We start from the raw sequence: 27,111 nt of genomic DNA, 5'->3' as shown, positions 1-27,111 counted from the left end.
CTGTGATGATTGAAATGAAAGCGAGGAAGAGGAGGAGGAGGAAAAGCTGCTGACAGGCGGGCTCCTGCTGAGAGACGGATACATTTCAGGGGGAAATACTAAGAAGACAGCTCATGGTCATCAGAAATTCAAGTGGTTCCATTCATACATCGCCCTTACTACATCTCGCCCCTGAACTGCCTAGCCAACCATGTCAATTGAAAAGTACAACGGTTAATTTCAAAGGGTCGCTCCGCACAGATAGTGCAGCAAAGCATACAATTGGAAATGATGAGACAGAAAAGCCATAGCAGAGAATGTGTAACTCTCATTCTCTCCCTTCCCTTTCATTCACCAACTATAAAACGCTTCCTGGTGTTATTATTATCTCCTTTAAACCTCATTTCTAGAGAGTCTAGCCAGCCAACTATAGCTAAACTTCAGCTGCATAATAATAAGTGCCTGGTCATCAGCATTATGGATCATAATTTAAGCAAAGGGCATCACTGGGTATTAATTTTTCTTAAAGCCTCAGCAGGGGAGGGAGGAAATGAACCATATACACACCTTCAACAACACATGGTCATCAATCACAGTTAGTGGTCGGAGTGTAACGTCGGTGAGAGCACAAGTGAACACAAAGAAAGACACAGAGGGGAGAGGAGGAGGGTGGTGTTTGTGTGTTGTACTGGGAGGAGGGCGAATTGGGTGTGCAGAGCAGACGGATGTAAGAGAGAGAGAGAGAGTGACGGGGGTGAGAGAGAAAGAGAGGAGGGCTGACTACATATCAGAACCACGCAGAGCTTTTTTCCTTTCACAAAAAAAAAACCCACTCCACTCCTCCACTGAAGATGATGGAACAACTGGATCGCACTGCGCCCCCTCCCCCGGTTCCCGTGAGCAATTAAGAGGCGAGCGAGCCAGTTGTCAGGGCACGCGCTCACCTGTAATCTTTTTCCTTTTATTTCTTTTTCCTTTTTTTAAGCCACACGTTTAGATTTTCAGTCCATTTCCTGTCGTGTGGATTATATATGAGAGCTGGCTGGCTGGATCCTGAGGACGGAGTGCGTCAAGTGAGCGCACGTATCCAACAAGTGGATGCATGAATTTCCTCGCAGCAGACAAACCCCGGGACTAAAAAAAACGAAAAAGAACAAACTGTCAATGGATTCATAACCTGCAGGGCTTTTTGTGTGTCTATTTATTTATTTATGTATGTATCGATTGATCGGTTTTTGAGTTGAGACTAATAGGCTGCTGCTGCTGCTGCTGCTGCGCTCATTCTTTCGCTCTGCCTCACATGTGGACCTCGTCTGGGTTCCCGGTTCTGGTGATGCATCTGTGTGCGCATTGTCTCGGTCTGAGGTAGTTTTATTTTGTCCCTGGAGACTTTGTGTCTTTTTCTTGTTTTCCAAGCTAAATTATAATCCTGCAATGAGGTAAGACAACAACAACACACCCCTGTAGATTGTTCCTGCCTCTTTTCATTCATAAACCAAAAAGAAAAAAAGAAAGAAGAAGCGAGATTTAGGCGGACACGCTGCAGAATCGACAGTGTGCCACCTCAGCCCCCTGCTCTCTCTCCCTCCACCCGCCATCCATGGACTTGCTCCCCCGGTTCCCTCGGTGACCGCCCGGTTGGGGGGGGAAGTTGGGCTCCTCTCTGTAGACATTCCTGTATGAAGAGGGCGCAGGTGGCAGCAGCAGCCAAAGGTCGCAGCCATGCCGATGCATCCAGTCACCTCCACGTTGATGTACCGGGGGATCTGCACCATCCCCGACATCCTCAACTACAGCGCGCCGGTCAACCTGCCCGAAGACGAAGTTGAAGGTGAGATGATCGCCTACACCTGTTCCCCATATCACTGTGTGTGTGTGTGTGTGTGTGTGTGTTCCCGAGGGTGTTCAGTGCTCCCGAGCTGTTTACTCCCACTGTGGTCTTGCGTGCGCGCGGTCAGCACCTTGGACAGCGCTCAGAGATCTCCGCTCTGCCACGCGGACATTGTCAGATGTCTGATTTTCCTACACAGCCCAGTTTTAGGTTTAGATGATGATGTGGATTGATTTTTCCCCTCATCCTCCATCTATGATCTTGATGCATGACACAGAATGTCCAAAAATAAATAGATAAATAAATAAATAAATCGCCCACTTTGTTATCAGTGCTACTCAAAGATCAGATACCTTGTTTCAATTTTCTTGCACTTGATTGAAAATATAGATTTGCAGCTCAGTCAGAGGGTCAAACATGCACTTGGTGGGAGCTGGTTTGGTTAATAATAATAATAAAAACAGAAGAAAAAAAACATGAGGTATTTCAGACCCTCTCCTCCACTTCTGGAGGTCAGCAGTGATGCATCGACTCTAACTAGAAGCAGAGGCTCCTGGTTGGATCCTGACTTCACTGAACCATTAAATCTGGTTTCATACAAACACTTTGTGATGGTCAGGTTGTCCATAAGTGTTTCTTATTCAAATGTTCCTGTTACCAAATGATTCAAGCAGCATTTATTAATGCAAAAGTTATATATCTGCAGATCATTGAACCTCTGCGACTCTGCGGTGGCAGGAGAAGTGACATGCCAGTGAAACTAAGCGTTGCAGACACCTGACAAACTATTCTGAGCAATTTGCTTCCCATGTATCCTGAGAATATTCATGCCATTGCCCCGAAGCGATTTGTGAGGCGAACCTGCGACATCTGCACATTATCATGCTGCAGCCCCTGGGACGATGTTCAAGTCCCACGGCATGTGTGATGACATTAAGTTCTTGCATTGCTGCCATGTTTTTCAGTGCAGTGGTGCTGTAAGGTAGCATCCGTATCCCTGCTGAATGATTTTCTCTTTTATTATTATTTATGTGCACTTTGTTAGGGAGGAAACACAGATTCTGGATGCTGGTTAGATTCAGAGAGAGATCAACGTTGAGGGGCCACACATGGCTTTAAAAGTGATGCATTTCTGTTACTGAGATACATATGTGTGAAGTGCAGGCGTGCCGAGTCCTGTTGAGGGATGGAGTGGCGGCTGCTGGTGCAGAATATCCCTGGGACAGATCAGTAAAGAACCGTTAATTGAACCTTGGAGTTGCACACATGAGAGATTACACAGTCGCACACACACACATACACACATAGAGGTTTGCATCTGCAGTATGTGCAGGGACACAGTCTTAATCACACACTAAAGTTGGCTGGGAAATGGTCGTCAGTGCTTATAGGTTGATATTAATTAGAACAGAGGTCAGATAGGAGTTGTTTTTTTGATTCCCGAAAGATGGTTAAGAAATGCAGCACCAGAAAGAGAGAGAGAGAGGGTGCAGGCTGGTTTTAAAGTGTCAAGATGCTTCCTGCATTTTAAGTTCAGTTTTTTAAATTATTTTTTTTCACTTTTTTTTTTTTTTTACATGACATTCAAACAAACTGAGCCTGTGATAAAAGAGAACTGTCAACGTCTCAGTGCCAAAAGTGATCTCTGCTTGATGTCATGCCTGTGATTATATCATCGTATCAGTGTGTGTGTGTGTGTGTTTTATTGTCAAAACATGATCTCTAGTGTATAGAGGCACGTTGCGTGGCAGGAATATCCTACTCTACTGCACAGAAGAAGATTGGTGTCTCACATTTCAGAAGCTTTCTAGCTGTTGAGATTGAGGAATCTCAGTTTCCCTTTCAGCCTCCCACTTTAATTTACAGTGAGCGTTGGGTGCAATAAACAGACAACACTTCATTTTGCCTGTAATTACTCAAATCCACTTGTACCCTCCTGCTGCAGTCACTCTGTCGCAAGACAAAGTGAGCCGTTTGGGGTTTTTTTTACAGCTCAACTTCTGTGCTGGCAGTTTGACTGGAGAGGCGATGGGATTCTTTGTGGAGAGAGAATGGGAGAGCCTGAGGTAATGCACGGTTAACAGCGGTGACGGAGCCTTTTTCAGCTGCTGCGGAGCATTACTGGTCCCGTGTGAGGGATGTCTCGCAGGTTGTGAAAGAGGCAGACTTTAAAAAGGCCGTGTCACCGAGCAGATTGAACGTTTTGCTGTTGTCGAGGTGAAAAGTACACCTGCTGCTGAGTACAAAGTGGGAATAATGTGACAGCACTGATTGGTTTGTTGAATAGCTGAAAAATAAAAACCAAAACGGTATTAGTCAATAAAGTCTTCACTATGTGGGCATTCAAAACTTCGCTTTTACTTGTCCTGCCATTAGTCTTTTCATGTTCTCAGCTGCTCAAAGATGGACGACAGCGCTACACGTTGAGCATCTGGGATCATAAAGCAATTTGTCCACTGCGTCGTGTTGCATTTCCCTTTTTATTGGATGTTTTATTTTGGATTTCTACTCTGATTTAGTAACTTTGGAAGGTGAACTTGAGCTGAAAGTGTTTTAGAAGTTCGTTCTTACTTACTCTCAGGTATCATCAGCACCAGATGAGGTCTAACATCTGTAATCCTATTAATACAGTATATCGAATAGGATTTCTGTTATTGCAGTTACAACACAGGGCTCTAACAGGGAGTCGGATCCTATTGACCTGAACAAGTAACACCATGTAGGAGACAGGATGATAATAATAACACCTAGGTCAAATCAATTATGTAACATGTAACATATGATGTAATACCCTTACTTTCAGGTTCACTTTCATTAAATGTGCAAGCCCTGTGTGCAGCAAAGGGAAGAGCTACCACTTCAAACTTTTCAAGACCCAAAAAAAGAAAAGAAAAACGGATGCTGTATTTATTATTATTCCAGTTATTTATAAAACATGCAGCAGTGGGTTCAGAGTGACCACAGACAATGAGAAAGTAAAGCCAATTTAAACAAAACACAACGTGGCTGCTGTTCCTGGATTGCAGAAACCGTAAAGGTCGATAAACTCTGAAATTATAACATGCAGCTAACAATCTTGAGGACCTGTCGGTCAGACTTTGACAGCTGTGATGTTTCATGAGGGACTCGTTGATGGGAGGAGGTGCTTGCTCAGGGCGACGGTCTCCGAGTCTCTTCACCGCGCTCTCATCTCCTGAGAGACGGACGAGAATTGGCTGGAAGTCTGAGGTGTCACATACATCAGCTCGGCCGTCAGGGAGACAGGGTTTTGTCACGAAAACGAAATTGCACATTAGTGAATGTGTGTGTGCGGATGCATGTATAAGGACGGGAGGCTCGAGCCCTATTGGCACGCATATAGCCAAGGACTTGATTTTCAATTACTGGCTTGGACACCCCGGGGAATGAACCGACGTCACCATACTTTGTGAAAGCGAATGCTGTCAAAGCTATAATTGGAACAAAACACTATTTTTCTGATACTCGATAAGCCTCCGTGTGTGTGTGTGTGTGTGTGTGCGTGGTAGTAGGTGGGTGGGGGGCTTGGTAGCAAGTGCCTTAATGTACAATGATACAAGCATAAATTGAATTGGACTCCATATTCTCCATTTCCCCTCCCACACAAGAGGGAGGAAAAAAAACAGTTGGTCATATTACAGGAGCTCAATATAGTTTAGACCTCCTCCACCACTAAAGGACACACACATACACACACACACACATGCACACACATATACGGAGCTCAGTGTCAATACCACTGCAGGTGGAATTAACTGGGTAGCCCATTTCCACACAGCCTAACAACAGCTCTATTGGAAGCAGCTTCGAAATCAGTCCCAGGGCTGAGCTTGAAGCATCTGTAACAGGTCCCAGAGTGAGGCTCATGTAAACAGATGCCAGTAGTTTCTTGTAGAAGCACCAGCACACACACACACACACACACAAACAGACACACACACACACACAAACGGGAGCAAAGTGCCGGCTGCATGTTTATGCCAAGGTTGTTAATATCAGTGCGGTTTATTTATCTGTGCACATCTATCTATCCTTTTCATTGTGTCTCACTTTTCTTCCATGTTTAGACTCCTCTGAGTTGCACAGACGAAGAAGTTCAGAATTACCAAAAATATAATTATACATATTCTCAGTGCACTTGTTCTTGTAAATATAGAAACACTGTGAGAGGGAAGTCATTTATTTCAAGAATTACTCCCATATTCCCACTGATTTTCAAAGAGATATGTCCCCAAAAACCTCCAAACACCTTCATTAATTTGTGATCAAGTGAAAATAGAGTTTATTTTGAAGTGCTTAAAGGTAAATTAATCTAAATTAATCTAAACATGAGCAAACTGCAACAGGTTGACGATTCTACTGTTGTGTAAAGGTTGAATCTCATGCATAAGAACAGGAACATAATGGAAGAAACCACAAATATGAATGAATTCAGAACAAAAAAAGCTAAACAAACATTGCATTACATCAACCTACAGTGTAGGCTGCTTAATCGTTCTGAAAGCAAAACGTCAACACCAATTACACTGTCTCAGTCCCTTTTATGTGCCCATATACACACATACCACTTTACAAATGCAGCACAAATAAAAAAGCAGGAGAGAGACAGACAGGAGAATTGACTTTATTTACATGGTTGTTATATTTGATGGACATCATATTTTGGACATCAATTATTTGTGGATGGGTATCATTATATTATGGAATCCTGGTTGGAGCTGTCTTGTCTTGTTATTTTGTTGTTGTGTTGGTCATGTATTGAATGTGTGTAATGTTGTTGGGGTATACTGTGCATTGTTTTGTATTTGTCTCTATGGTCTATTTGTTTGTGTGGTTTTGTATGTCTATATTGTCTAGTGTGTATGTGTATTCTTTTATTGTCTCCATGTGTTTTGGACCCCAGAAAGAATAGCGAATACTATGGAGATGCTAATCGGGATCTTAATAAACATAGAAACATATTTTAAATAGCCTTTTACAGCCAGTTGAAGCAGAATATCATATATTCCTTCAGACTTAAAATGTCAGAGTATACGCCTAAATTAAGGATATGATATCTGAATTATATATAGACATAAACATGGTTAATGATACCTGCTTGTTTCCTCCCTCCAGTTGCAGTGTGTTTCGTTTGGGCATGAAAGCCTTATTGTCGAGGAAACATGAAAGTGCATCGGTGTACCTGTCACAGAGCCCAGCAGGGACGTATCTCTCAAGTAGCATTTTAAACTGGCAGAGTAAACTGTCGGCGGTAATAGAATTCAACGACGCTCTGCAAAGTTATCACTGCATTTGTTTCGAGCTCGGGCGGTAGGGGCTGAGTGTGTGTATGTGTGTGTTTTTTGGGGGGTCCTCGTCTCCAGATCATACATAGATTGGGCTGTCATTCACTACAAGACAGGAAACTGAGATTTTGGGAACAGGAAGTGACTGGAATAATGGCCCAAAAATTGCTGAAGCCTGGAGCTTATTTCCATTTACTTAGAGATGCAGAACGATGGTGGTGTGTTTGTCAGGGAAAAAGGGAAAAAAAAAATTGCACTCCATGTTTACATTATGATTATTTCCATTCACTTTGACAGAGCAGAAGGTTTGCTTTGCTTCCACTAAGGACTCTAGAAATAGCAACGCTGCTCCACTACACTTTAGTCCAGACCAATTATCCCAGTTTTTGTTCAATTTTGCATATTTATAGTCACCAGATAATGAATCCCAATGATTTCAGTGAGTTTTCTTGTGGTGCAAACGGCAGGTTAAGATTTCTTCTGGGTGTCTCAATAAATACTGAACCAACAGTTCAATTTCAAACATTTATGCTTCCCTCAGGTGGAACTGTAATGACTTTCCATCCGGTTAAAATTCTCATTTTGTCCACTAATTTGTGTTATTACGAAACAATCCTGCAAAACCAGTGTTTATGAATGAAAGCATGGTAAAATAAGGTTGTGAATATGCTAAATATAGCTACTTGTTCAACCTCAACATGTATATGAGCATGTTAGCATGCCAACGTTAGCATAGCTAAAGGCTGTTGTCAGCATCGCCGTTTGCTCTCTGTTGTGTCTGCAGTTTTCCAGTGGGATTTTGTATAAGGAGCAGGTAATGATGATTGTTGCTTTATAAGAACTTTGGCCATTGTTGCATTTGCACATAAGAGGCCATGATGCATCTTGCACTTTGTCTTCAGGACATTGTGATGAGTCGCGATCAGGAAATGATAAAACATGCTGGGGCTAGCTGGGGAACATGCTAACTACAGTAGAAGATGTGACTTGGTACAGATGAGTCAACATGTTGCTTTCCTCCACTGGAGACAGCTCGAGTAATTAATTTTGGCAATGAGCTCGCAACATAACTTCTATTGAAAAACCTTCTTATCCTAATATTAGCTACTTAAAAATAACAAAACTTACAAAAAGCTCCTTTGACTCGATTAATTCCACCTGCCTTGAAGTGTAAATCTCCCTCAACAGCTTTATCACGCTGCGAAATGAATGAACTCAGTCCACCACAGGGAGCACTGAGTAAATTTGGTGAGATCACTTATCACCACTGCATGCAAATCTATTAAACAGTCATATTTCATTACTACGCCAAGGTGGTTGTGTCCCGATTGAAGCTCAGAATTAGTTTGATGATGCTGTGGAGAATATGAAATTCAGTGAGAGCGGAGACTGTTGGTGCATTGGTGAAATCTTTTACAGAAAGTCAATCCCAGTAGGTGAAGTATTTTGATGTTGAAGTTCTGCCAGTCAGTGCTGTCGGCTTGTGGACGGGACTAATTAGGGACGTTTCGTTTTCTCATGTGTATGCTTGAGTCATAAATATACATTTAAGATTTCTTTCTAGGCTTCCACTCTACAGTTTGGTTTTTAAAAGTAGTTTGCTTTCAGTAATGAAAAATTTAACACATGCTACTGGGGATTCTTCTTCAACATCTTTAGTTGTTCCCCTGGCAGAGCTTTTTTTGGGGGGGGATTTGCAAAACGCTTTGACTGACAACTGTTCAAAAACAGGAAACACTGACACCACTGTGCTCCTAATGGCATAAACTGCCTGTGAGGCGATCTTGATGTTTCTGCTCGACTCCTACTGTAGCTGCAGCTGAAAACATTGACTCATTTCTTTGCCCCGAGGTGGAGGGTTGACTTCCATTCCTTTGGAAATACTTACATGAATACAAATGAAGATATTTAAAGACATCGGCATCTGCTCGGGCAAGACTGAAATTATGCACGTTAAGCGCGTTGCTGGTGCAGAATCAGTGGGCGCTGGTGGTGGGCGTACATCCAAGGGGTCAGCTGAGACCATTTTAAAACATATGCTTGCTGCTAAGAAGATTTGGAACAACAACGCAGAAGGAAAAAAATGACCAATCATGATGGCGGCAGATATGCTGGCTCATTTTCACCAGGATCCAGATGCGCTTATATACTGGAACCAAACACTTCATTTGTCTCCTCTGTTTGCCGACAGCTCGACAGCTATTAGCAAAGGCCTCTCCCAGGAAACCAGCATTAGTCTCATTTGTATGAAAACACCTCGTTTTTATTAGATCCCTCAAACAGGTTTGTTTCCCCATGCGTAGATGAGAGCCTTCATACCTTTTGACAATAGTAATAAAAAAACAGTCTTGCATCAAAGCATTCTCTCTCTGAAACATTATTAAAACAAGAATGATGAAAAAAAAAGTGAAGCTCACATCCTGCCTCCTAAATCCTTCTAATGCTGTTTGTCTGTTTGTGTGGCAAACATCAGCTTATAAGTCTTAACAATTAACTATGAAGGTAAACACACATCATCAGCTGCACTGTGGAAGTACTGCAAAGTTCAATGCATTAAAAAAAATCTGCAAAATGTTCATTCATCCATCGTCAGAGTTTGATTTTGGTGGCGGCCCATAATCCATTTGGATGGTTGGTTAACGCTGCAGGTGTGAGTGTGGAGGGAAGGTGGTGGACCTGTGGTGGAATATCAGTTTGCTCTGTTAAAGCCTCAGGCTCTCCTGATTATCATTTAAAACCACCAAAGGGAAAACACACACACACACACACACACAAACAGGACAAGAAGATTAACTTCATCCATTCTGGCAAAGGATTTGGTTCGTGACATATTGTGCGACACCGGGGGACACCCATGAAAGCACCCTGCTCGTATATAATCAGGGTTAGAATAATAAATCTCACTTTGTGCTTCTTCATGTCGTTTCGCTCAATCCTGACCCACCACCGCCACCGCCACATCCACCCACCGCCACCGCCCTCCCTCCCTCCCCCTGCTCAACGAGGATGATGAAGAGTCACTTTACACAATCTTCCAGACGGACCGACGGACAGACAGGGAGGCAGCCAGGGAGCCAGAAATGGATTTCAAAATGGCTTTCTCGGTTGTATCACCTGCCTGGATGAGACGGGCGGCATATGAAAAAGCTCTACTTGACATAGATGGTGATAAAGCTGTGAGCAGAAATGAGCCGTTTCTCAGAGGGTGAAGTGACCCAGCAGCTGCTGAGCCACAGGTTGCATCAGGCGGGGCAAAGAAAATAAATAGAAAACATGTTTTTGTTATGGTTACAGTTTGTATATCGAGTTTGTATATGATATTATAATACGGCATTTGTTCAATTTTAGAAAACACTGGAACAAATGTTTTTTTCATTATGCTGAAAGATCAGTTTGACATTTTGGGAAATACAGTGATTTACTATGGAGGTGAGAGGTACATGAGAATATTGATACCATATCAGTAAACAAATTACAGAGCTACCAGCCTCAGCGGGGCTTTACCTATAGCATACAGAGTGGAGATGATGAAAACAACAAACTATTAACTTTCAAATATGTACAAAAACCTAAGTATTGTGCAGTCAGGAGCAAGGTGTGACTGTGACTGGCTAAGAAATAGTCCAGCGCTCCATTCCCCCTCAAGAAAAGGCAATTTCTGTTTTTACATTTCAGTTTTTGACAGAGCCGGGATGTATCCAGTCTTTATGCTAAGCTAGGCAAACCGCTCTGCATTTACTCTACAGATATGAAAGCGCCATCAGTCGTCTCATCTCCGATGCAGCCGTAAACCATATCTCACAAAATGAACTACTTCTGAAACATGGAAGTAGTTTATTGCTTTTTTCCCCTTTCTATTCAAAACTAAAACTTTCGCTTTTTTTTTTTTAAATAAAGAAGGCATTTATTCGTTGACACTTCAGTGACATCTTTTCATCACGTCAACATCCACAGCAGTTATAACCTCCGTTTAATCAGTCGCTGACAGCCAACCTCCCCAAATTGGGTTTTTGTTGGGAAACATGTGGTGCAGATTTAGCAGGAAATATCATGGAGTGCTGTGATTACGGCTGTCAGGTCGGTGGAAGTTAAGTGATTTATTTCCATTTTGATCGATTGCCATGAAGGAGTGGATCCAGCAGACTTTATTACCTGTGAAATGATCTGTGATGAGTTCTGGAAGGTGAAGTGCCCACCCCCCCCACCCCTCCAGCTTCACCCCCCTCCTGGGTAATATTTCCTCCCTCTGATGAACAATACTGCAAACTCTACACCAGACAATAACGAAATCTGGCGATAGAAAGATGGCATCCATAAGCGAAGCGCGTAGCGTTAACGTGGTGGAACTGATGAGGGCCAGAGAGGAGGAGGAGGAGGAGGCTTCTCATTGTTCGCATCTGACCTTTTTTTTTATTTGAGCTACTTCTCACGGGGTTTTTCGCCTCCGGGATCGGTCGTGATCTTGATGAAAACTTGCAGTTTTTCGAAAAAACATGAGACTGAGAGAGTATTGGAGACGGATCAATGATTCTCCACTCATGCTGGAGAAAGACAAAAATCAGTGATGGGCTAAAATTTCACAACGTCTCACAGACTTCAATCATTCAAGGTCAAGTGGGGTTGAAGAAGTTGGCAAAGGGATTTTTTTTTTCTCATAGGGGATAAAGCACTGCGACCTTTCCCCCCCCCCCTTTCCCAGCTTCTCCCTTTGGTCTTGTCTTCATTGCACTGATGAGGTTAAAGCGCTTCAAATTTCATAATGTAAGGAGCAGTTTTTATCCAAACTCAGAGATGGGATTTTTCCTTAAGACACAGACGACTTAGACTCTGCCATATACCCCCTTCTTTTTGAATACTCCAGAGCCTTGTTAAAAACCAGTTATGGTAATATTCAAATCTTCAGGGTGCCCACGTTGGCCTGTATCCAGCTAAAGATGGATTAAGGTTGCTATGGGTGTTTAAAAATAGTCGCCGAAGGTTCATGCACACATAGCAAATCTGTGTTTTTTTTCCCCTCACACTGATAAGGTCTTACATAAAGAGTGGGTGTGCTGCAATTACCAATCCAAAGCAGCCCAGAGCAGATGCAGGTCTGACTGAGGCGAAGAGGATTCTCTGGCTCCGATAAAAAAGAAAAGAAAAAAACAAAACAGGCTCTTGGATTACATTCACGGCCACTTCACCGCTACAAAAGCCCCGGTATTAGCCCGGCGCGTAATTAGCCAAAGTTTTCACTGATGCTAAATTTAGCCTGAAAAGGGGTAAAGCTTCGCTCTAGGCGTGCTTAAAAAAAAAATCCAAGTAAATATTTCCCATGTGATACGTTTCTGTTCTGTGAGGGCGAGGAGAGTTTGTTTCACCCATTTTATTCTCTGATTGCTTGTTTTCTTTATTATATCTCTGTCCTCTGGGGTCTGATAGAAAATAGAAAGTGGATGTCATGCTCCTCGTCATTGATGCTTCACCTTTGTCACGAATCCAGGCGTTTTCTCTTCGCCTGCATGAATCAGCTCCAGTTTCCAAGCGATTCCTTGCTCTCGTCTATAGCGCACAGTTCACAGACTGTTCAGCATCTCCGTGCTGCAGCGAGGATCCAGAGCTCTTCATTGATATACAGCAGTGTATGACGAGGGGTGGGGGGGTGGTGGGGGGCAGTACAATGGGAGTATACTGCACCTTTCTCTTGTGGGAGTTCAGCTTTAGATGCTCGGCTCTCGTGGCTCACGATCTTAACTTGGGGCTTTTCATCCTCTGTCAGATCACGCCACAGGGGACGGCGTGGCAACGCATCTTTGAAGGCCAACAAGCATCTCTCTCTACATCAAAGCACACACCACACGCTTTCAACGAAAAAATATTCACACCTCCCTGGTGGAGCCGTGGTCGCACAGACAAGAGCGGAAGATGCAACAACAGCTATTGCTTGATCTAAAAAAAAACAAATAAAACATGTATTTATTACAGTTTTTTTCAATTGCTAACAAGCAGTGGTCGAAACTGAAGTCACATGTTCAAAACTCTTAACACAGCCAGCATTTCCATCAGGCATCTCAGCTAAACAGTTCATCTCTTCCCCAAAACGGTGCCTCACCAACAAAACACTTCATACATGTCTCAAAATAAGCTCATTCAACCACAACACTAGCACATAGTATCACTTTGGAAACAAACACTGTCACTCTTAGCACACTGAACTACAAAACACTAACAACAAAGAACATTACTTCAAATTAATTTGATCTTTGAAGTTTGAATGATTTTTTTTTCAAAATCAGTAAATCAGTTTTATTATAAAATAAATACTGCAATATCTTTGCACTTTGAGTGTTCTAGATAATATATTGCAACAAGAATGAATCAGGAATGCAGCAATTTACGTCAAAATGCAGAATCTCCAGAGATATAGAACACAAATCAAGAGATAATGTAAGTAAAAAAAAAAAAAAAACACAACTCTTGGTCTTCCTCTCCTTCCTCTTCTCTCTCCTCAACTGGTGCTCTTTGATCCATATTTCCAAAGAAAAAACAAGAAGCCCCCCCCCCCACCTCTTTTATAGGGTTTCTAATGAGGCCAAACACAGATCACCTGGATCGGTATTGAGCTGGAAACTAACCTCACCTGTGTTTGGAGTTGCATAATATTTGTATTTATTTTATTCAATAAAATATTTTTGATTTGATGTTTTATAGATTTCAATGTTCCTGCAACAGAAATTCCCCAAGCCCCCCCCCCCCTCTATCCCTCCCATCATTCTGTTTTGATTGTGTTTTTAACTGTTTTGAACAAAGTGTGTTAGTATTTGAAAAATGTGCAGTAAAAGTCTAGTGTTTTGCAGGTGGTGAACTAGTAACTGAGAAAAGAATCCATGAGTTTTGGTGACTGTGGTCACTCAATGCATTTTGTGTGAAAGCAATGAAAAGTGCTTCACAGTTTGGTCCACATGGACTTGTGTTTTGCAAACTGTGTTAAGAGTTTTAAAAATGGGACTTCAGTTTCGACCACTGCTTGTTAGCAATTGAAAAAAACTGTAATGTAGTAATTGAAGCTGAGTTTAAAGAGGCCAGGAGCAACACTCATGTCTGCCGCAATCAAAGAAAAAATCCAATAAAGCGACATTCCAGTTTAAATGAAGTGGCAGGTTCATTATATGTCCTGTTTTATTTCCCACTTCCACGGTTCAAAAGCAATTCTCTCTCCAGAAATGATTTTAATACACAACTAATGTGAAATAATAAAAGGGCCGACATAACCGCACGTGACCTGCTCCCAGATTACATTTTCTCTGAATGTCAGGAAATTTCAATCACAAGTTGAAAATTGTTCTTCCCCCAAATATCTGATCCAGTGATAACAAAGTCCACTTCTGGTGAATACAGCATCAATAAAACAATATTATGGACATGTTTAGGGACTCAGAAAAAGTCCGGCAACAAACAGCAATGAAAGTGCTTTTCCTGCATTAAAGGGATAGTTCAACATTTTGGCAAATTGGCCCATTGCCATAATCTCTATAGTCATAGCAGTAGGTTTGTTACCTTTAATTGTCGGTGCAAGCTATTTTTAGAATGGCGGAGCAGAGCCGTGAGCTGCTCAGAGCTACGCTACAGAGGCTCATGGGATTTCTTGGTGTCCCTCAATAAACTCATCAAATACACAATCCAACAACTCCAAAACGCTCTGGTGGACAAGTTGTGACCTGCACATTCACCACGCTAGAGACACAGTTGTTTTCGAGGTAAATGCAGAGACTGCTTGCCGAAAAACTGTCCCTGACAGGAATGTGCATCAGCGGTTTTGCATGAATTTACCTCTAAAACAACTCTGTCTGGTAATGTTCTGTTATTATCTCATAGCGTGGTGAATGTGCAGGTCACAACTTGTCCACCAGAGCGTTTTGGAGTTGTTGGATTGTGTATTTGATGAGTTTGATGAGGGAAACCAAGAAATATTAGCCTCCATAGCGTAGCTCTGAGCAGCTCACAGCTCTGCTCCGTCGTTCTAAAAATAGCTTGCACCGACAATTAAAGGTAACAAACCTACTGCTATGACTATAGAGATTATGGCAATGGGCCAATTTGCCAAAATGTTCAACTACCCCTTTAAAAGGGAACTATGCAAGATTTTTTACCTTAAAACAGCTTCAGAGTAATTGTGACGGTTAAATGACTTTTGGAGGCTCATGCCCTGTAATCGGTAATCTCTTGTTAATTAAACATAAGACTACACAAATATACACATCCTAATGCATAAATGATATCATGTTATCCACCGCTCCATGCATAGTTCTCTTTTAACTACAGACGGACAGTGGTTGTGGTTCAGGAGGTGGAACGGGTCACTACAAGCTCCTCCAGCGTCATGTTCAGAGTGAGCTGATACTGAACCCTAAAAGTGCTTTATATTGTTGTATGTGTAGCAGTCTGAAGGAGTGAATGTGGCTTTTTGGTGACTTGGTGTTGAGCACCTGGCATTTACAGAACTGGATGGAGGCAAACCCTGGTCACTGGTGTGATACTGTAGTTGTGCACTTTGTATATCACTGGCAACAATAACAACAGTGAAAACACAGTTCTACAGTTTAATTAAGAAAACAGTTTGGCTGTATCTAACTTATTTCTAGGAGACATACCGTAATTGTGAAAACAAATAACACTTTCCTAATTTCTTATTATTGAAAATGAAACAATTTAAGTGGGTTTGAACATCCAAAGATGTGGAGTGATGTGTGTGATCTGTGCAGGAAGATGATTTAAAATAATCCATGTTGGTATTTTGGGAAGAAATCAATGCTCTCTCACTCACTTCTCACAACAATATGAAGCTTGGTGAATTCAAAGCAGCAGCTCTGATCAATATTTCACATCAACAGGGGATCAGATAACAGTGTGTGTAACGTGAGGATGTTTGCATGTAAGTGACTCACCCACAGAGAGTTTATAACCCGGGCTCCGCAGCGGCTCTTCTCGTTTCGTTTCAGTCTCACCACGGTCACCGCGCCACAGCAGGACGTTTTTTTCTAGAAGCTCAGATAAACCTGCTGCACCTGAAGTATACACATGCACAGCAAACATCAAAACACATTTAACTGTGTTCACCTGCTGAACACAACAGACTATTAGTCAAAAGGAGTCAACAGGCTCCCCCACAGAAGACTTCATAAAGCCGATGAGGTGTCAGTGTTGTGTTGAGCTTACAGTTTTATGTTTATTGTATCTTAAAAGACAGAAACAAAAAATGCAACTTGACTGTTTGAACAGCCGTCATGACAATCATTGAACTCATTTTAATCAATAAAAAATGACAACCAATGACAGAGTTGTTTTCGAGGTAAATGCAGAGACTGCTTGCTGAAAAACTGGCCCCGACGGGAACGCGCATCAGCGGTTTTGCATGAATTTACCTCAAAAACAACTCTGTCTCGTAACGTTCTGTTATTATCTCATAGCGTGGTGAATGTGCAGGTCACAACTTGTCCACCAGAGCGTTTTGGAGTTGTTGGATTGTGTATTTGATGAGTTTGATGAGGGAAACCAAGAAATCCCATGAGCCTCCGTAGCGTAGCTCTGAGCAGCTCGCGACTCTGCTCCGCCGTTCTAAAAACAGCTTGCACCGACAATTAAAGGCAACAAACCTACTGCTATGACTATAGGGATTATGGCAATGGGCCAATTTGCCAAAATGTCGAACTATCCCTTTAACAAAAGCACAACGATTGTATCGTTTTAGCTCCTGAAACAGAACGAAACAAACGAGCCACGTGTCTGAATACACTTTTATTTACAACACCCTGAGCCGGTTGTCCACTCACCAGAACCAGGTCCGTGGTTCGACTCCCTCCAGTCCACAAATGTCCAAAGTCTCACTGGTGTATGAATGGTCAGACACAATGTGCAATTTATGTAGATATAAATGTGTGTGGTCCCTGTGGTTGAAATTAGGTTCTTGAGCCCTAATGAACATTTTGTTACTGGAAATATTGTGTTCACCAGAATGGGGCGGCCAACCTGCTGAAAACACAATGGCTTCTGCTCCGGCTGCTCTGCTGCAGACACGAGGCATTAAAACAGATTAATGACTGGTGTAAACAACTGTGAGCTGCAGTGTTCAGACCAGTTCACCCAGTTATACACATTACACCTGTGAAACAATGATTAACAATGGTAAGGTCTAAAAGCTCCTGTCGTAATGGCTGAAAAACATACATCCACTGTTTTATTTGTTTTCTTTTTACCTCTGTGGTTTTTGCAGCCGCTTAATTATAAATCCATTTATTTCAAGGCTGCATTAGTAAGCAGTGGTTAAATATTTTGCCAACTTCCTCTCTTTGATTAGGCATGGTGATGATGATTCATGTCATCTGGACCGCCACAGAGCATCAATTAACATCATCAACCTCTCTCACTTCTATATTTTTTCCCAATTTCTCTATTAAAAATTGAGTGACTCTACGTTTGCATGCATGAGAGTTTGGCTCATTTTCAGCTCGCAGACTTAAAGTGAAACTGGAAGAGCGTTTAAGTCATCTCTTCTGGGGACAATTAAGATAGATAAACTCTCGGAGAGATAGCACTCTATCTGGGTGACATGTGGTCAGAGGGAGAAATTAATTCTTTTAGAGGAGGATTCGTCAGAGTCTTTTGATAAATGTTCGGAGCGGGGGTTTATGTACGGTCCACTTTACTTTACTTTACATATTTTTGTAGAGGAAATTCTCTGTCCTGATTTTTCGAGCAGCAGAGTTTTGATAACAAATTTGCACAGATGATTGTACAGGCTGTGTATCTCACAGGACTTGATAAGACAGTCATACATTATCTGACCCATGTAGAAATGAAGCGTTTGTTTTCTGTACAAACTGCGCTGGCATTTCTTTTCACGCAATACTGAACTTTTTTTTCCCTTTTTTAAAAATCAAATATACAGTTTCCCCCTCACCAGGCAGGATGTGTCTCTCACCTTGGCCTTTGATCAATAAATAAAGCTTTCAGGGGGGGAAGACGGAGTATTTGCCAAAGTTGTTTTGGCACCTTATTTAAGAAAGTGTTTGCCTCCTGCAAAGTGGCAACATGTTTTTCGTCTTCTTTTTTTCTCCTCCATCGAGTGTCTGCTGGAAAGCCTCGGTTTCTAAAGTAAACAGATGGAGCTGGGGACCTCAGGTGGATACTGAGGAATTGTTATTCTATAAACAATAAGATCACACCGAGGGAAGAAGGGGAAGGGGAAAAAAAGTACACAGCTGGAGGCTCTCAATGATTCAAACTATACAGTGAGACATTTTGCAGGGAAAAGCAATGTGAGAAATAGGCCTAGCTGCTGTGAATGTCACTCGGCTTGGTTTTTATAAATTGCATGCCCAGATGTAATCCATTGTAATACATGATTGCCAAGAAGCCCTGTCCCTGTGGCACAGGTTCTATTGTGCGGACGTGTACATGTACAACAAACTATTTCCTGAAGCCCTGAAACACACACAAACACACATACACACAGACTGACAGACACCGTTTCCTGACATCATTGATATTTTATGTTTTGTTCTGCAGCTGAAATATTCGTCACAGACTGTCACGCTGTGGATTCTGGCCGCAAGGCTTCAGCCATTTGTTGGCGCGTTGTGACACTCCTCTGTAAATCACAACAGCAGCAAATTCCCCATTTACAAGACTTTGGGCTTTTGTAAGGGATTGATAAAGTTTGTTTTAGTATTACACCTCAGTAACTTAACAGCAGCTAATTGGCTGTTAACTGAGAGGAGAGTGTCATTTAAATTCACATGTGAATTTTTATTCGCTCTACCTAGAAGGCTGTTATTGTCAGTCAGTTGTTTAATAGCGACAAGTGATGCATTATTCACCATCAGCGTTCACCTCTTGTTTTGTTTTAATTATTCATTGGAAACCTACAGTAGTGTATATATAAATGTTTATATTTTTTAACTTAAAAAAAGAAAAATCTTGTCTTTCCTCTGACACAAGCTATAACTCTCCATCAACCTTCTGGGAAACCTCATTTCCCTAAACCATATTTAAATGAGAGATAGACTATGACACTTATATGAATCTTTAATGATGTATTTCTGATTTCAACAAGCATTAAGATTAAAGCGATTACATGTGATTTCCTGAAGATTTACACCGTGCGTCATCTTTATCTGAACATTCATCTCTGCTGCTCTGCTCTACTGTGCCTTAATCAGGCATGTGACACATATACGAGGATCTGACGAGTCAAAAAAATATATATATATTGTAGGTGACCCGGTTGTGGGTGTTATTGCATATAAATGAAGGAATTCAGTTACTCATGAAGAGTGTAAGTGGAGTACACACAGTGCGAGTGAATTAAGTGCTTCGAGGTTTCCTGTTGTGAATCTGGCTCATGAACAGTGGGAGGCTTCTTTTACACTTCCAAATCGTCTTTTCATGGGATTTTACATCGAGGTTTCTGTAGGTGACGGTGTTTGGTCTATCTGGGCCACGGTGGCTCTCTGGTTCTTCTGTTTATCTCAAGCTAACTCCTGTTTGCTGCTGCTGCTACTAATTGCACGAATCACATTACTCCAGTTTTTCATTATCGAGTTATGGTAAATGGGAACTCTGGGTAGTCCGGCAGCCTCAAGCGACAGATTATGAGCGGTAGAAAAATCTTATTGAATTTCATCTCTGAAGGTTGAGAATCTTGGAAGTGTTATGACGGTTTGGCGGAGATGAGATTCAGCATGGCAGCGTATTAAAGACATAGCAGGGAGTAGTATGGAGTCACCCATAGGTTTCCACTGTTGCTGTCTTGACGGTCAAATCCACAAACTCAAATCCAAATGCAAACCAAAAATGGCTCAAAAGGTTGTCCATGTGTGGAGTCAACGTACTTGACACAATGCATGTCAGTAAATGCACAGGTCACTTAAAGTCCCACTCCCGCGACCCTTTTCGGCCATTTTAAAACCAGCTCATTAGCAATGCACATTAGCAATGCACCTCTGGAGGGTGGGCGGAGACTGCGCTGCTCTGCACCCGCCCAGCCACCTCCTTGCATCCCACCCCCCGCTTGCTGACAGCTGGACATTGTACAATTACAGATTCAGCGCATTTAGCGTAAAACTCTACACTGGGATACGATCCCAGACTGGAGCATAGTCCTTGCTCACAGTGCAAGCTGCTCTACCAGGTGAGCTATATCTGTTATACCTTGATAGCTACACCGAGCTGTGAAGCCTTTCACCTCTGAGCCAGATGCAGAGCGGGGCGGGAGCTTGTAGCACTAGTGCCCTCCCCTGGAGCTGTGACACGTCAGCTCCAGTCTCCCTGAAACTGCCAGTTTGCGTCTGCCATTGGTTCACAGCAATTTGAAGGCAGAAAAACTCAGAAATGCAATTTTGCACTTCCTTTTCTGCTGATACTGTATGTGCTCTAACACAAGAAAAATGCCACAGGAACATGTGAAAAGCACCAAAAACACGATTTTCATGGGAGTGGGTCTTTAAAGCTGCACAATTATACAGCACTTTAAAGTCTGTCAGGTGTAATACAAGATTTGATTGGGAAAGTTCAACATTTTGGCAAATTGGCCTATTGCCATGATCCCTATAGTCATAGCAGTAGGTTCGTTACCTTTAATTGTCAGTGCAAGCTATTTTTAGAACGGCGGAGCAGAGCCGTGAGCTGCTCAGAGCTACGCTACGGAGGTTCATTCAAATTTAGCAGGATGGTTAATAAGACACCTGTCTGTGATGTGACTAACTCAGAACACAAACATAGTTTCACTTTACACAGACTTTATGTTGCAAAAAATTGTCCCTGCACAGTTGTCATGAAGGAGGAAAAAGCAGGTGAAGTTGGAGTTTATGGGACTTTACTCACTTTTATGAAGCAGCCTCAAGCGGCCATCCGAGGAAGTGCAGGTTATTTGACACTTGATGGCACTTCAGTTTCAGCCCCGGGGGTGGCCGCTTGATAAAAAAAAAAAAAAAAAAAAACTAAATCACTGATCATAATCTTTTTGAAGGATATTTGTTTTGGTATCGGATGAAAAAGGGACATTTTATTTATTTTTTACCATCACTTCAAAGAGATAAAGACAGCACTGAATTAGATATGAAATCTCCTCCATCAGAGACAACATCAAACACTGAATCTTATCGTATCCGAATGGCAAGTGAACTGATCTGTGGTGTAAAATAAATCAAATCAAATCAAATCAAATCAAATCAGTGGTTGGTCCCTTTAACTGGCAACAGAGCAGGCAAAGCTTGGCATATATATATATGCAGGGAAATGCCACAGGTTATTTCCTGGAGATCCTTAATTATTCTAACTGTGAGTGCCAGCACATGACGCCTGAAGAAAATCCAAGCCAAGATCCAGTAGCCTATCCAGTTTGTCTGCATCCAACCGATACAGAGCAACACAAGCAGCCTGCAGTGTCTCACCACCGTTCAAGTCCAATAATCAATCGATTTTTTAGGCGTTTTGTCCACAAATTGACTGTTTTGTGGAGGTTTTATGCTGTGTACAGCTACCTACAAATCAGCTTGGCAGTGGTTGGGATGCTTAAACCATATAGGAAGTTATTACGTTAGATTTTAGGATGTCAAACAGTCGCTTTGAATAGGCAGTATAGTTTTTTTTTTTAGTTCATCTCATACTTAAGCCTTATTTTCTCTATTGTAATCATTAGACTGATGGGAAACAAGGAAACCGCCAGAACCCACAGCTCTACTTCCCCCACCTCGTGCGCTTAGCTGATCATATTTCTGCTTGGTTATTTTTGGCATTTAAGCTTTTTTTTCAGAGTGCAGCAACTGAGAGAATAAGACTTCACAGGTTTAATTCATTCCCACTGCATAAAATGATAATGAAAGGAAGGAAGAACGTACTGCTCTTTAAGAAAAAAAAAAAAAAAGTTGACAATTTGTCCGGATCTCAGCTCCTTTTTATTTATTTATTTCATTTATTTTGTCATTTCACTGGTGGAATTTGTTCTCCAAAGCTGCCAACCCACATATAACTATGACTCAAGCATTGATGCGGCATAACAAATGTGTCTTGGTGCGTGGAACGTTTCCCACTTTTATATCCTGCTCTGCCGTAAGACTTCAGCTCGTGTGTGTGTGTGTTTGTGTGTGTGTGTGTGTGTCTTCTCTGCAGAGATCCGCGAGGCCTTCAAAGTGTTCGACCGCGATGGGAATGGATTCATCTCAAAGCAGGAGCTGGGGATGGCCATGCGCTCCCTGGGCTACATGCCAAACGAGGTGGAGCTGGAAGTCATCATCCAGAGACTGGACATGGACGGTGAGAGGAAAACTCACAGCTTGGATTTTATATTTTCATTTGTATTTAATCTTAAGCCACAAAGCAGAAAAGCTTTGCTCTGTTTGTCCACTAAACTGGGCAGCAGTAAAACCCAGCACCAGTAAACAGCAGCATCTCCTCTCCTCTCCTCTCCTCTCCTCTCCTCTCCTCTCCTCTCCTCTCCTCTCCTCTCCTCTCCTCTCCTCTCCTCTCCTCTCCTCTCCTCTCCTCTTCCTCCTCCTCCTCCTCTCCTCTCCTCTCCTCTCCTCTCCTCTCCTCTCCTCTTTCTCCTCCTCCTCTCCCCTCCTCTTCCTTCTCCTCTCCTCTCCTCTCCTCTCCTCTCCTCTCCTCTCCTCTCCTCTCCTCTCCTCTTCCTCCTCCTCCTCTCCTCTTCCTCCTCCTCCTCCTCCTCCTCCTCCTCTCCTCTCCTCTCCTCTCCTCTCCTCTCCTCTCCTCTCCTCTCCTCTCCTCTCCTCTCCTCTCCTCTCCTCTCCTCTCCTCTTCCTCCTCCTCTCCTCTCCTCTCCTCTTCCTCCTCCTCTCCTCTCCTCTCCTCTCCTCTCCTCTCCTCTCCTCTCCTCTCCTCTCCTCTCCTCCTCTCCTCTCCTCTCCTCTCCTCTCCTCTCCTCTCCTCTTCCTTCTCCTCCTCCTCCTCCTCCTCCTCCTCCTCCTCCTCCTCTCCTCTCCTCTCCTCTCCTCTCCTCTCCTCTCCTCTCCTCTCCTCTCCTCTCCTCTCCTCTCCTCTCCTCTCCTCTCCTCTCCTCTCCTCTCCTCCTCCTCTTCTCTCCTCTTCTCTCCTCCCCAGGTGATGGACAGGTGGACTTCGAAGAGTTCGTCACTCTGCTGGGCCCGAAGCTGACGGCAGCTGGGATGCCAGATAAGTTCAGCGGCACCGACTTTGACTCCGTTTTCTGGAAGGTGCTCATTATTCAGTCACTCACTTCCTGCCTATTAGAGAGGAGACAGACAGACGAATCACAGCTGTAGCAAAGCTCACAAGTGCAGAAAACATTTAGATGCGGCAGCCACAGACAGTGCAGAGACTTTGAAAAGGGGAAACCCAGTTTTAATTGCCACATCCACTGTGTTTTTAATGGGAGCATTTTAATCTTGGAGAGGTTTTGGATTCCCTTAAGAACTGTATCCTTCATCTACACCTCTGTGTGTGTGTGTGTGTGTGCTGACAATCTTATTACTTAGAAGTCAATTTCTATGTAAAATGGATATTAATTTATTTACAGACACCTCATTAGATAATCAACCGCTCACTCTGACAGTGGGGATGGAAATTAATGGGATGGAGCTGGTGTCAAAGCCGTCCTTTGTTGTAGTTGCTCGTGGTAGCGTCACTGTCAAAAAAAAGTGAAGCCTCCAAACTGAGTGTCGTGCGAGGAGGAGACGACGACGACGGGGATTTGTGGGAATTCTTGGCGCAGAGCGAATGTGTACGAAAAAAGAAAGACAACCAAAGAAAGACACCTGCTGGGAGAGTCGAGAAACCCCGTGGGGGGGATCGCTGCTGCTGCTGCTGCTGCTGCTGATGCTGATGCTGATGCTGCATAGCTTCACATAACATTATATAACTGAACAGTCGTAAGCATGTGCTGCTGCATTGATCACACAGAGCCTGCAGTCACACTGGTGAGCTGCTGCAGCTGAAAATGAGCAACACAGATATAGGCTACGCTTTCCAAACAGGCACCGAGCCTGGATTTAACTTTCGGTTAGTTGGTTCTTCTTAGTCATTCACATTTTTTTTTTATTCAACTCAAAATAATACACAGGAGGAATAAAACTAGGTGCATTTACTCCACAACTGAGTGAACTCTTGCACTTATTACTATTTCATATCTCGCAGCTGTAGCTCGGCAGCAGGATGTGGTTTTTACATACAAAACATGTAATCAGCTTATAGAATACAATGTATTTCTATAGGTTTAATCTGTGCAACAATATGTAAAACAGGATTTAAAACTTTACATGGCAGCTACAACAATAAAATGTTGCTCTCATGCATAGATAATTACATTATAATCCAGTTACATAAGATACAGTATAATGGTGTAATGTGTGACAATCTGTATGGTCCTGTATTATATTTTAACGATGTTATGTCAATTATACTTAGCAAAGATTATTATTAATGTAAGATTTTGAAGGATTTTGCATTTTTAAACTTATATATACATTTACCTAATATAGATTACATCTGCTGCATAATGCATTAGTATTTCCTATTTTTTTTAGGTTAAACTTTAGTGAGATACTATCTGTAATATTTTAGTCACATGTAATTCAGGTCAGATGTGTGACTTATGTGGTTTGTCCATCTATATATTATTGATCTTATGTTAAAAAAGGGTCCAATAAGCATTTCCTTCAATTATTTTTCTAAAACCTGACAAAATTTACAACAGTCTTTTTCCGTACACTGCCACTTCCTTATTATGTTTTGTGTGTGTGTATGCTGTGTTATTGTGCCCACCAGCCTGTGTCCATGTTAATGTTGAGTTTATGTGTGTGTGTGTCTCCAGTGTGACATGCAGAAGCTGACGGTGGAGGAGCTGAAGAGGCTTCTGTACGACACCTTCTGCGATCACCTCTCCATGAAAGACATCGAGAACATCATCATGACCGAGGAGAACCACATAGAGAACCCCGAGGACTGCCAGGTGGATATAGACAGTAAGGAACAACCTCTTTATACTTTAAGAACTAAAACTAATTTAAAAAAAAGTCATATCTATATGTAGTTCAGTTCAGGTTTGCATGTTTTTGTTTTATTTGTAATTTTATACAAGAGACACAGAGATGTGACATGCAACAAAGAAATTAAACTGCAGAAGCTGTAGATGTATTACTCTTATCTTGTTCAATTTCTCAAATATCATTTTATCTGAACTACAAACATCACAAATGAATGTAATTTAATCATTAGGAATTGTTGGTCCTCTTTAAATAACACTAGAAAGTCTGGATTGGTCTGGACTTGCTCAATATACAAAGTGTGATTTGGTGCTACATGAATAAATCTTGAATTTTCATTCTGTATATTAAAATCTTTGGTTGATATCTCAAGATAATACAAATCAAAACTACCTGCATTGGTTAGGAAGGATTAGAAATAAGTGCAATGAGTGAAATTGTGTTTTAAAGTAGAACCAGTGTGACCGTTACATGCCATAATATATGATACTTCATTATATAGGAAAGCGATGATGTCTGATCAACACTCCTCACTTCAACAGAGCGTGTCTAATCATAGTAAAAGACTTCATTTGTAGTCTTTCCCACACTCCATTGACAGTATATTAATGATGATGTCCTTCCCGCAATTAAAACATTAGATTTTAATCTTTCCAGAAAAAAAAAAAAAAATCCTCACCATCACATAAACAGCAGAGACGCCAATTACCCCCTGTCACTGGCCTCAATAGATCATAATGTGCTCCAGTCATCAGCGGTGGATGAACTGCTGTGCCCTCTTAGGCAGCTGTTGTTGTAATATGAGCAACTGTGCACACAGCAGAACCGTGGCATTGTTCCCTCTCTCTCTCTCTCCTCCCTCTCCTCACCCGTAAAAATGACTATACTGAGTGACTGCCGCTGAAGCTCCAGACGCCCACACACACACACACACACACACACACACACACACACACACACACACACACACACACACACACACACACACACACACACACACACACACACACACACACACACACACACACACACACACAGTCATTGTCAGAAATGCAGGAAATCCCAAACGGAGGTGAAAGTGGAGGCAGACTGAGGAGGGAAAACGTCCACATGGTGATAAAAGTAAAATTGCATCTCTTTATTACAAAATGACTGGAATTAAGTGGAGTTGGCAAACAAGCGTCTCAAAGGGGAGGAATTTTCCTTTAATTGGCAATTTCACTGATGGATGTTTTTTTTTTTTTAAAGCTGTTTATATGGCCATTTTTCTTAAGTGTAGATTTTTAATGAGTGGAGCCTTCATAAACTCATTATATGAATTACAATGAGGAAAACCATCTCTTTGCTGTTGGAAAAGCACTTTCTGAAGACTTTATCTGAGAGCAGTAATGGTCTCTGGAGGAAATAAAGAAATCCTGTCGATTTAGATAAAAAAAAAAAAACATAAGGTACAACAGATATGAAAGTTTCTATTTGAACATTTCCTTTTGCTTCAGCTGCTGCTTTGGTTCTCGCTTCCGCGGGTACATTTCATCTTCTCTTAGCAAAGGAGCATCCTTAAATATGCCAGTCAGGTGCCAGGCCACTTGTTTGTTGTTCCAAAAAAAAAACTCCAATCAACATTTCAATCTAGATGCAGTTATACGCTGCGTACAGGTGTGTGAAAAACAAATCTTCTTGGCTTTGTTTGTCCCCTTTATAATTGTGTTCGTGTAATTGTACGGTTCCGTGATGAGCTCTTTCATTCGGAAATTACTATCAGATATCTTTCTAAGCATTAAATAACATCTGATTCAATGGACCTTCAGGTATTTTTTCTCTCTTCTTCTTTTTTTGTTTGTTCCTTCTTTTTTTGTTTGTTCCTTCTCCAGCTTCCAGCCCGACGCAGCAAGTCAAGCAGACTTGTGTGCGCAAGAGCCTGATATGCGCCTTCGCCATCGCTTTCATCATCAGCGTCATGCTCATCGCAGCCAACCAGGTGCTGCGGAGCGGCATGAAATAA

General features: G+C 42.1%; 1 protein-coding gene across 1 annotated transcript; it reads left to right on the top strand.

Annotated features, from left to right (window-relative positions):
- Window positions 1–1,701: 1,701 nt before the first annotated feature.
- Window positions 1,702–27,111, top strand: cabp7a (calcium binding protein 7a; the record flags this gene model as incomplete). The annotated part of the gene is made up of 5 exons (XM_083979183.1): window positions 1,702–1,810; window positions 22,261–22,404; window positions 23,209–23,321; window positions 24,938–25,088; window positions 26,981–27,111. The coding sequence occupies 5 exons, from the start codon at window positions 1,702–1,704 to the stop codon at window positions 27,109–27,111; spliced, it is 648 nt and encodes a 215-aa protein (XP_083835309.1).

This window comes from Trachurus trachurus (genome assembly GCF_905171665.1).
Source record: "Trachurus trachurus genome assembly, chromosome: 9".
NCBI classification, from domain to species: Eukaryota; Metazoa; Chordata; class Actinopteri; order Carangiformes; family Carangidae; genus Trachurus; species Trachurus trachurus.
Note: the sequence above shows the minus strand (reverse complement) of the source record. Positions and strands in the feature narration are given on the sequence as shown.